This window comes from Schistocerca serialis, chromosome 6, assembly GCF_023864345.2.
Source record: "Schistocerca serialis cubense isolate TAMUIC-IGC-003099 chromosome 6, iqSchSeri2.2, whole genome shotgun sequence".
Lineage (NCBI taxonomy): Eukaryota > Metazoa > Arthropoda > Insecta > Orthoptera > Acrididae > Schistocerca > Schistocerca serialis.
In genome coordinates, this window is record NC_064643.1 from 599,456,954 (window position 1) to 599,470,535 (window position 13,582).

At 40.1% G+C, this 13,582-nt stretch overlaps 1 protein-coding gene across 1 annotated transcript in view; it reads right to left on the bottom strand.

The window, feature by feature from the left end:
• Nucleotides 1-13,582, bottom strand: part of LOC126483615 (uncharacterized) — a 733,734-nt gene that overhangs the window by 366,209 nt on the left and 353,943 nt on the right. The window contains exons 4-5 of the mRNA XM_050106657.1: nt 9,014-9,067; nt 789-923 (exon numbers count right to left, since the gene is read on the bottom strand). Of these exons, the coding sequence (XP_049962614.1) occupies nt 789-923; nt 9,014-9,067 (189 nt within the window). The remainder of the gene's footprint in view (nt 1-788; nt 924-9,013; nt 9,068-13,582) is intronic.

A 13,582-nucleotide genomic window follows, 5' to 3' on the forward strand; every position in this document is an offset into this window, starting at 1 on the left:
TAAATTTGGCCTGCTTTTTTCGCTGCTTCTGCAACAGCGATCTGAGAAGTTTTGTGTACCGTGAGGGATCAGTACGATCACTTATTAATTTATGTGGTGTATATCTCTCAATTGCTGTCGATACTATCTCTTTGGAAACATTCCAAACTTTTATACACGTACATAATCAGATCGGAAGGAGTGAAGACTGCATCTTAAAAAGGCGGTAAGAACATTTTATCAGCTTTTTTAAATATATATACTTCGCGTTTCCTTTTGGTGGTTGTAGGTGTTACGGTATTCAGCCTAGCAGCAACTACCTTGTGGTCGCTAATCCCTGTATTCGTCACAATACTTACTATTTGTCCAGAATTATTGGTTGCTAAAGGGTCAAGTATGCTTTCGCAACCATTTACGCTTCGAGTGGGCTCTTGCACTAATTGTTCAAAGTAATTTTCTGAGAAAACATTCAGTACAATTTCGGATGAGGTTTTATGCCTGCCGTCGGCTTTAAACGTGTAATTTTTCCATCGTATCGAGGCTAGATTAAAGTCACCACCGACTATAGTTGTATGAGCGGTGTACTTATTTGAAATGAGACTCAAGTTTTCTTTGAGCTGTTCAGCAACTATATCTTCTGAGTCTGGGGGTCGGTAAAACTATCCAATTAATCGTTTAGACCGATTGTTAGGTATAGCCTCTACCCATACTATTTCACACGAACTATCTACTTCAATTTCGCTACATGAGGTGGTGGGTCTGTGTAGCGACACGCTGGCTACTAGAATAGGAGCGGCGGGCGGACTGACCTGTGATGGAGGGCGGGATGAGGAGCTCGTTGCTGATGGTGCCGTTGACGCGCACCTTCCACGTGTTGATGCCTGGAGTGCCGGGGATCCCGTTGGTGCCAGGCTTACCGGGACGCCCGCGTGGACCAGCGATACCTGGGAAACACGAGGAGTACGTTCCGTCATTTCAAGTATAACACACAGTGGATACATTGCCGTAGAGGAGAGAAAAATATAAGAAATTCACACAAATTTTTGGACTTATCAGCCGTCTGGGACGTTGACGTTAGTCTGAAAGCTTATCCAGTAATAATGAAACACTTCAAGAATCTCGTATACCTAATGTCGATACTTTTACTACAATGGAAACCTTCAACTTCAGTCAGTTTATCTTCTTTCAACAGATACTTCTGTTTTTAGCTGATATCAACTATTTAAAAAAATTAAGGTCTTATGTGTGATTCCCTAATAACAGTATCACGCAGAAAATTCTGTTCGTATGGTGGACAGCTTTTACAATGTATCAATTGTCGCCACTCGTCAGACAAGGAAATGGTTTAACTATTGAGTCAGTTTGCAGGAAAAATATTTCTGTTACTGATAAATCAGATATATGTACAGTATTTAACAATCATTTTCTGAACATTGCTGGTAAATTAAATAAAAATTTACTTTCTACAGGAAATCATATAACTTTCTTGGCAAATGCCTTTCCGAGATTGATGTCTGAAATACTCCTCTGTGATACAGACAAGAGGGATATTGAGTCAATAATTAAATCACTGAAGACTAAGGACTCTGATGGTTATGATGGAGTGTCTACCAGAATATTAAAGTACTGTGCTGCACATGTTAGCCCTGTATTTAGCCATATTTGTAATTTTTCCTTTAGGAATGGTCGGTTTCCTGTATGATTAAAGTACTCAGTAGTAAAGCCACTTTATAAAAAGGGAGAACTGATAATGTAGATAATTTTCGATCTATTTTTATGCCGTCAGTGTTTGCTGAAGTTATTGAAAAGGCTGTATATGTGAGGATAATTGATCATTTTATATCATACGATTTGCTATCAAATATACAGTTCGGCTTTAGATGTCGTTTAACCACTGAAAATGCTATATTCTCTTTTCTCTGTGACGTGCTGGATGGGCTAAACAAAAAGTTTCGAACGCTTGGCGTATTTTTTGATTTAACTAAGGGGTTTGATTGTGTTTATCACAAAATATTGCACCAGAAGTTGGACTATTACAGAATATGGGAGTAGCTCACAATTGGTTCACCTCCTACTTTAGCAATAGGCAGCAAAAGGTCATTATTCACAATGTTGATAAGAGCTGTGATGTGGCATCTGAGTGGCGTACTGTCACGTGAGAGGTGTCCCAGGGATAAGTGTTGGGGCCACTCCTGTTCCTTGTTTATATAAATGATATGCCCTCTAGTATTACGGGTACCTGTAAAATATTTATATTTGCTGATGACACTAGCTTGGTAGTAAAGGATGTTGTGTGCAACATTGGCTCGGTTTCAAATAATGCAGTACATGACCTCAGTTTATGGCTTGTAGAAAATAAACTAACATTAAATCAGAGTGAGACTCAGTTTTTACCGTTTCTAACATACAATTCAACAAAACCTGAAGTTTTAATTTCACAGAACGGGTGTATGATTAGTGAAACTGAACAGTTCAAATTTCTAGGTGTCCAGGTAGATAGTAAGCTGTCGTGGAAAGACCACGTTCAGGATCTTGTTCAGAGACTTAATACTGCCATTTTTACTATTCGAACGGTATCAGAAATAAGTGATATTTCGACACGGAAATTAGTCTACTTTTCTTATTTTCATTCACTGATGTCGTATGGTATTATATTTTGGGGTAACTCTTCCCATTCTACAATGATATTTTTGGCTCAGAAACGGGCCGTTCGGGCAATAAGTGGCGTGAGTTCACGAACCTTGTAATGCTATTGTAAATATAATACTGCCATTAATTTGTAAATTTTAAAATTTTTTGCTCCAAAATAATTTTGAAAAATTAAGCAAACACTATAACGAGAGTAAGCTTTTGTTAAGTGTAGTTTATCTGTTTAAAATAACCTCTTTGACGTAGGTGGAATAAATGTATTAAAACATATTTTGTATATAATTATGTAATATTTCAAGTACAACTGTAATTAATTATGTCAAGTATGTATGTATAGGATGTCATGCAACTGTAGATGGTTCATACTTAGGGCATTTGTAAGCAGAAGTGTAAATTGAAAAGGTGTAGGGATCATAGGTAGAACGGAACTCCGTTCTGTGGTGGAATGGAAAAGGTAGTGGGGCGCGCGAGTAAGAGGAAAACAGAGCTATGTACATCAAGAGACGTACCTGCGCAATGTTACAACGCAGTACCGCCTCACATCACCTTCGAAATCAGTAACAGGCAAAGTACTCTATTTAGAAGTGTATCACAGTATGAACCATCCATCTCCAATCAGTGGAATATAAGTGTTAAATGTACCTTTGTGTTTAGCCGTAATTTTCCTATTTCAGGTACCTCAGTGGGGTCCTTACCTAAACAAATTCATTCCGAGTATCCTGCCATTTATTGAAGCTTGAATAATAGTAAATTACTGGCAATAGTATTGTTTTAGTAGTAAATTCTGAAAATCATTATTAAATACTAAAGTTTGCACGTATCAGTTTAATCGCCACCGCTTTGCGTGACCATGAGGATAAGTTTTCAATAGCATTTCTGAAAGTAAAGTAACATAATTGTTTAACTGCAACAATCTTAACAGTAATTGTTTGTGTTGCTTCTCCATGTCAAAGAAAGCCAGACAAATGTTGGTGCTAGTAAAACGTTAACAAATAACAGTCCTAAGGAAATGAAATTTAGTCACGTTAAATAATAGTTTTGGTCATATGAATAACAGCTATAAGTTTAATATTTTTTTGTATCCTTGTTGAAACATATGTGTGTCTTCTTTAAATAATTACTGAAGTATAGTGATAAATCCCATAAGTAACAGAAAGCTGGATTAATAGTACTTACTGCCAAGTGACCGTAGTACATGGAAATTAAGTGGTCGTGTTTCAATTACGTAGTAAGTGAAAGTAGTTATTTATTCAGTGTCGAAAATTGACTTTATCTTTTGTGTAGACACTGTGCCCGATTTGGGCTGGCGGCCGTTTTATTAAGCGAAACAGTTTATTGCTATAACAGGCATTCTCTGACTAAAGGTTTCCAAAAGTAATTATTCACACTGCTTTTCCCACAAACTGTATGATTCGGAGAAAAATAGTTTGATATTTTACCATTAGGTTGAACACGGTTAAAATCTCTCTCCGAGAGTCGATGGTTTGGAGTGTTAGTGCTGCGTGATTTTGTGGTGGTGTTCCTGCCGCTACTTACTACACAGTTCTGACATTCAGAATCGCGGATCTTCCGTCTTTACAGTGGTAGAACTTAAACGTTCTGGTACCGTATTGACGAGAACGCAACCTCTAATCGACCTCTGTTCACGAGTATGGGTATTTTCACATTGGCCTCTCAATATGTATTTTCCTTATTCTCGTTTCTTGTTACCAATATTAGTTTATTCCCAAGAACAAGCAGCTTTCACTCGGTTAATACTCGGCACAAATCAAACCTGCATTTGGATCGGACATCCTTAACTCCTGTGCAAAAAGGTGTGCAGTATACTGCTGAATCCATTTTCAATAAGCTGCCACTCGAATTCAAAAATCTTAGGAGTAATCCACGCGCTTTCAAATCGAAACTGAAGAGATTTCTCATGGGTCACTCCTTCTATTCTGTCGAGGAGTTCCTTGAAAATTTAAGCTGATTCTTATTGTATTGCTGATAGCGTTTACTTAAATTTGTGGACTGACTTTTTTCAAGTTCATGAACATTTATTTTCATCAGTTATTAATTTTATTTTGTAATTTCATGTACTGACACGTTCCATGAGCTTGGAGATTTGCTCCTCAATTTGGTCCTACGGAACTTGACGTGTAAATAAATAAATAAATTCCAGCGAAAGCTTCTACCCTGATAATGGCAAGTACCCTGCTGCTGCACCAATTATTTTGGGTTAAAATAATGTCTGTCACGTATGTTACATTCTTTTTGTTAACCAGTGAACACTTATCATTGTGGACGATTGCTAAAAATTATAGAGGTATTAACTTCCATAACACATTTAACTACTGATGATTTGGTTATTATGTGCAAAACGTAGTATAAGATTACGTGATCTGTTCTGGTGAACTTTGCAGTGTTTTGACGGAGAGTGACTCGTCCTCCCTCGCGAACCTATCAGGCTGGCGGCGCGGAGGCAGCTACCGACTTGAGCTTGTTTGTCCAGAATGTTTGGAACAAGCAGACTCTGTCGTTGCGACGGCTTTGCCGTTGATTCAGATCAACAGTTCCCGTAAGATGAACAAGAAGTTGTACTGGGTCGTTCAGTGAACCGCCTATTAGTTGCATAAAAATGTATCAACGGCCTCGTAGATTGATGAGGAAGCGTTATTATGCCGTCTCGAAAATGAGACAATAAATTCCTTAAAAAAGGCTGAATGAGTAGCGCAAATAAGACTTTAAATGCAGGAAAATCGAAAAAATGTAAGAAAATATATTGAAAAAATTCGTTATCGTTACCCGTCGCTTCACGTCGACTATTGAAGTTGTTGTTGTTGTTGTGGTCTTCAGTCCTGAGACTGGTTTCATGCAGCTCTCCATGCTACTCTATCCTGTGCAAGCTTTTTCATCTCCCAGTACTTACTGCAACCTACATCCTTTTGAATCTGCTTTGTGTATTCATCTCTTGGGTCTCCCTCTACGATTTTTACCCTCCACGCTGCCCTCCAATACTAAATTGGTGATCCCTTGATGCCTCAGAACATGTCCTACCAACCGATCCCTTCTTCTTGTCAAGTTGTGCCACAAACTTCTCTTCTCCCCAATCCTATTCAATACCTCCTCATTAGTTATGTGATCTACCCATCTAATCTTTAGCATTCTTCTGTAGCACCACATTTCGAAAGCTTCTATTCTCTTCTTGTCCAAACTATTTATCGTCCATGTTTCACTTCCATACATGGCTACACTCCAAGAAATGACTTCCTGACACTTACATCTATACTCGATGTTAGCAAATTTCTCTTTTTCAGAAACGCTTTCCTTGCCATTGCCAGTCTACATTTGATATCCTCTCTACTTCGACCATCATCAGTTATTTTGCTCCCCAACAGCAAAACTCCTTTACTACTTTAAGTGTCTCATTTCCTAATCTAATTCCCTCAGCATCACCCGACATAATTCGACTACATTCCATTATCCTCGTTTTGCTTTTGTTGATGTTCATCTTATATCCTCCTTTCAAGACCATGTCCATTGCGTTCAACTGCTCTTCCAGGTCCTTTGCTGTCTCTGACAGAATTACAATGTCATCTGCGAACTTCAAAGCTTTTATTTCTTCTCCATGGATTTTAATACCTATTCCGAATTTTTCTTTTGTTTCCTGTACTGCTTGCTCAATATAAAAGATGTAATACACAATATAATACTGTAGCAACTACCGGTGTCAGGATTTCAAGTGTTAAAGTGCTGTCTGGGACTCACAGTAATGATCACTGTTTTCAGTCTATATGCTGCTTGCTTTTAGTGTTTTTATCAAAGTGAGTCGTTATCTTTCTGAGATTATATTCTTCGTCCTGCTCCAGAAACTGCTTTCTAGCCATATGTAAAGAGTGACATTTTATAGTCGGTACTAATATCTTTCCGCTCGAGGAATTCGTATAAAATTATAGCTTAGTAAGGAGTTAATTCACGTACAAAAACTATATTGAATTTAGGAAGAGCAGGACTCGTGAAAACAACTACAAGTCGCACCTAGTACTTTTTATTTAACCTTTTCGATCTTCAAATGAACAAAACATAATCAGAGTATTCAATTTAAAGTTGACTGACAGAACTAAATATTGCGTTTAAATTTGGCTGACAGCTCTAACGATTGCGTCTGAAGTTGGTTACAGCATTAAAGATGTAACTGGCTGTACTACAGTACTTAACCTTGGGCCGGCCGCTGTGGCCGAGCGATTCTAGGCGCTTCAGTCCGGAACCGCGCTGCTGCTACGGTCGCAGGATCGAATCCTGCCTCGGGCATGGATGTGTGTGATGTCCTTAGTTTAGTTAGGTTTAAGTAGTTCTAAGTCTAGGGGACTGATGACCTCAGATGTCAAGTCCAATAGTGCTTAGAGCCATTTGAACCATTTGAAACGAACTTAACCTTGAATCTTTGGCGCTGTCAAATACAACATTCACTACTGTACTTTAAAAGTGAGTTTGGGTGCTACAGTAAAGACAGTTTGATCTTCAGTAGTGTCAGCCAACATTAAACGCCATCTTTAGTGTCGTCAGGCATCTTTAAACTGTATAAGCTGATGATGCTGTTCTTCATTTGAAGAACGAAACTGGCAAACAAAAAATCGAAGTACGACTTGTGGCTACTTTCAAAAATTTGTATTGTTTTTGATGAAGAGTGTTGGGAATCGTTGAGGTTATCAGCATCATGTTCTAGCCAGCACCACTGCAATTGACACCTATATCATTCGTCTTTGCACAGTTTCCTTCTGGTAACCAGGTCTTTTTTCAATAACATCTAACTACCTCTGGATTTATATTTTGCTTTGTGCTTATGGTGCAGTTATTGCTTAAAATATCTCCTGATACTAGAATGAGATTTTCACTCTGCAGCGGAGTGTGCGTTGATATGAAACTTCCTGGCAGATTAAAACTGTGTGCCGGACAGAGACTCGAACGCGCTCCCGAGTTCGAGTCTCGGTCCGGCACACAGTTTTAATCTGCCAGGAAGTTTCTTATCAGCGCACACTCCGCCGCAGAGTGAAAATTTCAGTTTGGAAACATCCCCCAGGCTTAGCCATGTCTCCGCAATATCCTTTCTTTCAGAAGTGCTAATTCTGCTAGGTTCGCAGGAGAGCTTATGTAAAGTTTGGAAGTTAGACGAGGTACTGGCAGAAGTAAAGATGTGAGGACGGGGTGTGAGTCGTGCTTGGGTAGCTCAGATGATACCCGGCACGGTAACTCAGCGTGTTCGGTCAGAGGGCTAGCTGCCCTCTGTAATAAAATAAAACTGAAACGGGTGTCTTTCGACGTTCGCCCCGAGCAGATTCTTTTTTTTTTAAAAAAAAAGGATGGTAGAGCACTTGTCCGCGATAGACGAAGGTCCCGAGTTCGAGTCTCAGTCCGGCACACACTTTTAATCTCCTGATACTGTTTGTTCCGCGTGAAGGATGTTAACCATGTTTGACTATTACTCTAGATACATATTTTTGAAGATTTTTATGAACTACTCGTGCGAATTCAAGAGATCGTTTCTCCACTTATTGTTTGTGTTAACTAAGTGATATTAACTCTTATCTGAGAAGTGAGGCATTGAGAACACGTATACTTATGTTCTTGTTACCATTTATACTTCGGTGATCGTTGTTATTATTAGTGCATCATGATAGTTAACCGCGGTCTCACTGTGCATTGCCTGAAAGAGGTCAGGTACGTTTCTCACCAAGCAAACTAACACATTCCGTGATGTTTCCAAATTATTTGTCGTAAGTGTCTGACAGAACTCTCGCTGACAAATTACCCCTCACTGTAGCATTGACCACAGACCATTGATGTACTGCACTGTCGTATTAAAGAATTCTGTACACAGGCGAATGTAATTAACAATGCAAAACTTCTTTTTCAAAACTCGTTTCAAGTCCTATCTCCAAAAATACCACTCTCTGCATAGAGGCCAATACGGTCAGTTTTACTAATTCATTATCGAGACAGCAGTCAAAACACGTTGCACACGAGTCCTATATCGTCTTCCAAAACCCGCTGGGCCAACATATCAAGTTTATTAGGAACTTGTGCATTGGTTAAGGTGAACATGTAACCTAAGAAAAGTGTTGTATTCTATCACTGAAATGCAGCCGACGTACCTCTATTTTTACATCGATTGAGACGGTGGGTGGATATAAATTCTCTATGTTATTTACACTAACCTGCATCATAACGTAGCGAACACCAGCCGTAGCCAGAATAAAGTTGCTACTTCCCGGTAGCCACTTCTTATCCTCATTGTGCACGCTAACCGTAGTTTCCTAGTGCTCGTCTCTAATCGGTGCTGTATACTGTGAGCATAGCCTAGTTGTATTCATCTGGTATAAGATAGCTACAGCCTGTTGGTACTCACCTCTCGGTCCCTTCGGCCCAGGTGGTCCAATTGGTCCCGGCAGCCCTGGCAGTCCTGTAACGACGCAGACATCGACATTAGAAGTTGGGAACAGCTGCTGCTGTCGCGTTGTCAAAACAGTAGGCAAATAGTCTTTTCATAGTTTAAATTACAAATAACGATGACACGAGCAGATATGGCTCAGTCGGTGCTTGTAAACCTGTTAAGATACCACTCGGAGTGAAGCATTGGTAACACACCAGACTCGTATTCGGGAGAATGACGGTTCAAATGTGACCACCAAGATTTAGTTTTTCCGTGATTACCTTAAATCGATATATAGAATGTCCTGATGTGTCCTTTAAAAAGATACGAACAACTTTCCTCGGTATCTTTCTTCATTATTCACAAAACTGGGCTTGTGCCCCGTTTCTACAGACAACGTCGTTAAGTTGCACCCGAATTTTCTACCCTCACTTTCATTGAGATGAGTCTCAGAATTAGGTGTCACAACGGCAATCTGATGACATATGTTTCTGTTTTATCAAAAAACTGCCACAAGTAATTTAACTGCACGTTGAATCTTATAATTCAGAATAATATACATGTCTACAAATTCCTTGATTTTACTGGTAAACGCAGTTGCAATAAGAAAACACTATTCTGGATGTATCTATAATTATCGAAAAGACAAGTAGACATTTATAGTATTTATTGAATATTCAGTCGGTTCTTGGAGGGACATAGACATATAAATAACTTTAATACAACGTATTAATGTCCCGTAGTAATAATGATTCAAGGTTGGGGAAGGAAATCAGCCACGGTCTTTCAAAGAAACCGTGCCACATTTGCTTGCAATGAATTAGGAAAATCAGGGAAAACCTAATGTGACAAATAAATAAAAACAACTACTGTCGTCTTTATAATTTTATTTTGTCGCTACTAGTTTCAACGCTTCAGTGCGTCATCTTCAGACTGTTTTTGATGCTCGGTTGGCACTTGATGGTTGGAGTGCTGACACATTATCTGCGTATCCAGTAATGCTGGGAACTGATGTATTAGGAGCATTTGACTTGGCCGTCTATGGACCGATACGTTAGAGAGATGGCTCGTCGGTGTCGGTTGTGTAGTGCGGCCAAGACCAAGAACACTCTTCAATAGGGCTTCTTGAGTTCTGAGCGCGAATCCTTCCCTCTGGACAAACTCTATATCGATTATGTGGGGTCCTTACCTCACACCAAAAGAGGCCATCGGTACGTATTGGTTATTTTGACGCGTTTTCGAGGTTTACCTGATTTCTTCCGAGTTGTAACATGACTGCTGCTACAACAATTGCGGTTTTAACTAACGTATTTAGTGCTTTTGGACCCCGTAAGCAAATAGTTAGTGATAATGCGCCGACCTTTCTTTCGGATCCCTTCAAGGCTTTCTGTTTTCAAAGCGGTGAGAAGCACGTGACTACCACTCCATATTACCCGCAGGGCTCTTTCGCAGAGAGGGTCAATAGTAGTCTCAAATCCGTACTGATTATCTTCCATCAGAAGAAGCCCAGTAAGTGGGATTCTAGTCTCCCTTAGATTAGTCTTGCCTTCAATACCGCCAGCCAAAAGGCTTTGAAGGCTACTCCTGTTTCCTTGATCTATGCTTATCCTGTTTATTCCCCCCCCCCCCCCCCCCTTATGGGGTATTCAAGATCTAATCCCTGTGGATATTACCTCTCATATTGTCAAAGAGAACTGGAATCGTGCCAGGCGCAATACTCTCAGGGCCCACAACAAACAAGCTGACCTTTACAGCCGTAATCGACGAGTCTTTAGGGGTAAACCAGGAGACCATGTGTATGTCCGTAATTTTCCGGGGAAAGAGGTGCGTGTTGGAAACCTTGGTAAGTTCACTCCCCGTTTCCTGGGTCTCTGTACTATTATGCAAATTTTAGGCCCAGTTAATCTTCTGGTAAAGGACAACTGCACCAGTAAGCAATACCGGGTCCATCTTAATCACATTAAGTTTGGTTAGGCCACTTGTTGGGTTACCTCCGGATGGTGTTTGAGGGGGGGAGGTTGAGCCTTGTCGCGGCTCGCGTTGGTGCCATTGGTGGGTTGGCATCGTGTGATAGAGGTAGTGGTGTCTCGTTTTCTTCTTGTGTTTACTGGCACCACTACATCTGCTAGGGTTGTCTGTCCGTAAGTGGCAGAAGCAGCTGTTACTGATATCTAGTTCAAAAATGGTTCAAATGGCTCTGAGCACTATGGGACTTAACATCTATGGTCATCAGTCCCCTAGAACTTAGAACTACTTAAACCTAACTAACCTAAGGACATCACACCACACCCAGCCATCACGAGGCAGAGAAAATTCCTGACCCCGCCGGGAATCGAACCCGGGAACCCGGGCGTGGGAAGCGAGAACGATTCTCCAACAGAAAGGCGTTCCAACCCATTGGTAATTCAACGTTTTATAGCTTTATAGCCGTATAACTCTATGTTATTTTCATTAATGCATGTAGCCCTCTAATTAGTGCTTTGTATACACCTTGTAGGTCTGAAGATGACCACAGTAGTGGTCGAAACCGGTCACCTGTAAAATAAATCGTGATCAAGACTGTTTTTAATAGTAATTATTAATTATATATGTATTCTGCAGCGTCACATGTGTGCCAGTGAAGAAGATATAAACCTACTTTTTCACGCCCTGCTCTTCGAGCTAAACCCGAAGAGCATGCCCCTGGCACTGGGCGGGCCTCAATGTTAAATTCGCTGCAGTCCCTATCTTAATTTCCTATAACTAAGTCCTACAAACTAACCTATCCTACATCATGTCCGGTGTGTGTGTCACAATCAGTAGTTGTTCCCCACTCCCCCTAGTCCTGCACGTGGCGGATCCCAACTTAGATGTAGTCGGCCAGTCCACGCACAGCCGGTATGGGAATAGGGCTCTTGGACGCAATTGGTGGTTATTGTCGCTTATTGTTTACTGTATCTCTCCTAAATAGTCAATTAAAACTTTTCGAGATACCTCGTTTGCCAAGGTGTTTAAAGTCTGAAAAGTCTCCTCTCGTCTAAGTAGTTGGTGTGTGTCACGGTTGGGTAGTCTGTCTCGCAGTGTGTTGGCGATATCATTGTGTTTACTGATAAAGTTCCACCAGCGATATTTTTCTGCCTAGTGGCCGCTAATGCCCCAGTTACCTGCCTTGGAAGTTAGCGAGTTTTCGCGGCAGTGTACCTTTGCTCCCCTTGCCGCTGCTGTCTGGTAAGGCGTGTAGTTCGACAGCCTCTTTGATTGTGGTTCGGATATATTTTCTTTTGTCGACTACCTTGGTCGTAGTGGTTCCTTCTGCTTCTGAATGTTCTAAACACTGAATTTTGAAGACGCAGTGCTGTCCACCGGTTCTGCCTTGCCTGCGTTATTCCATTGCTGCGTTGGTTGCCAGATGTTAGGTAGATTTTGCAAGAGTGGTGGTTTGCGATTAAACTGTCACTAGTTTGAGTTGCCATCCGGTTAAGTGAATACAACTTTTGGCTGCCTGTCTCATTGTTTACAAAGTTGAGCGACTTTCCCAGGCCAGTCCTTGGAGCACTGTCTGAGGCCCACTTCTCTCTTGGTTGGATTGGATTGTGACGATTGTTTTTTGTTTTTAAATTAATTTTGAGATAGTACTATTTGGCCTTCAGCTGACAAGTAATTTGAATTTCTGGCTAATAAGACCTTCACCCGAGAATTTTTAGATATGGCCTCTTAATAGTGAAATTTTAATGATTGTGTTTATTCTTTAAAAAATATTTTAGTATATCTTGGAGAAGTTTAACTGTTTTTAAGAATTTGCTATCCAGGCCTTCAGCTGTTAAATTGTTTTTGAGTTATTACTATTGGGGCCTTCAGCCGACAAATAATTTGAATTTCTGCTCAATATGGACTTGAACCATGAATGTAATTTGGCTAAAGAATTTTTAATTAAATATTATCTCTTATTAGTGAAATTTTGATGATTGTGTTTTTTTAAAAAAATATTTTAGTATCGCTTGGAGAAGTTAACTGTTCTTAAAAATTTGCTACCCAGGCCTTCAGCTATTAAATTGTTTTTTGAGTTATTACTATGAGGGCCTTCAGCAGGCAAATAATTTGAATTTCTGGTCAACAAGGTCTTCAGCCGTGAGTGCAAATTGCTTAACAATTTTTTATTAGGCACTGTGTCTTAACAGACAAATTTGATAATTGTTCCTTATTGTCAAATTCATTTGCAATTGGTTCCAAATAAAGTGTGCGTGATTAAAAAAAAATGAGCAACCAACGGTAACTGAATAAGGCCACGTCCACACCAAATCTTACCTTTCCCTAAGTCCCATGTCTCACACTTTTATGTATGAATTCCAAATGCACCGTACATTGAACAATCTAGAAAACTGTGAGCATGGCTTTGCTTATTGATGGCATGGTCTTGAACTTTTATGGCGTCAGTGATCCTTTGTGGCAGAACTCTATTGATGGCCCTAGTATTCAGATTCAAGACAGCTAACTCAGCTTTCATCACCTCTCACAGTGTTGTTAGGAAACCCATCACCATACACAGCTTTCATTCTTCTAAGGGTT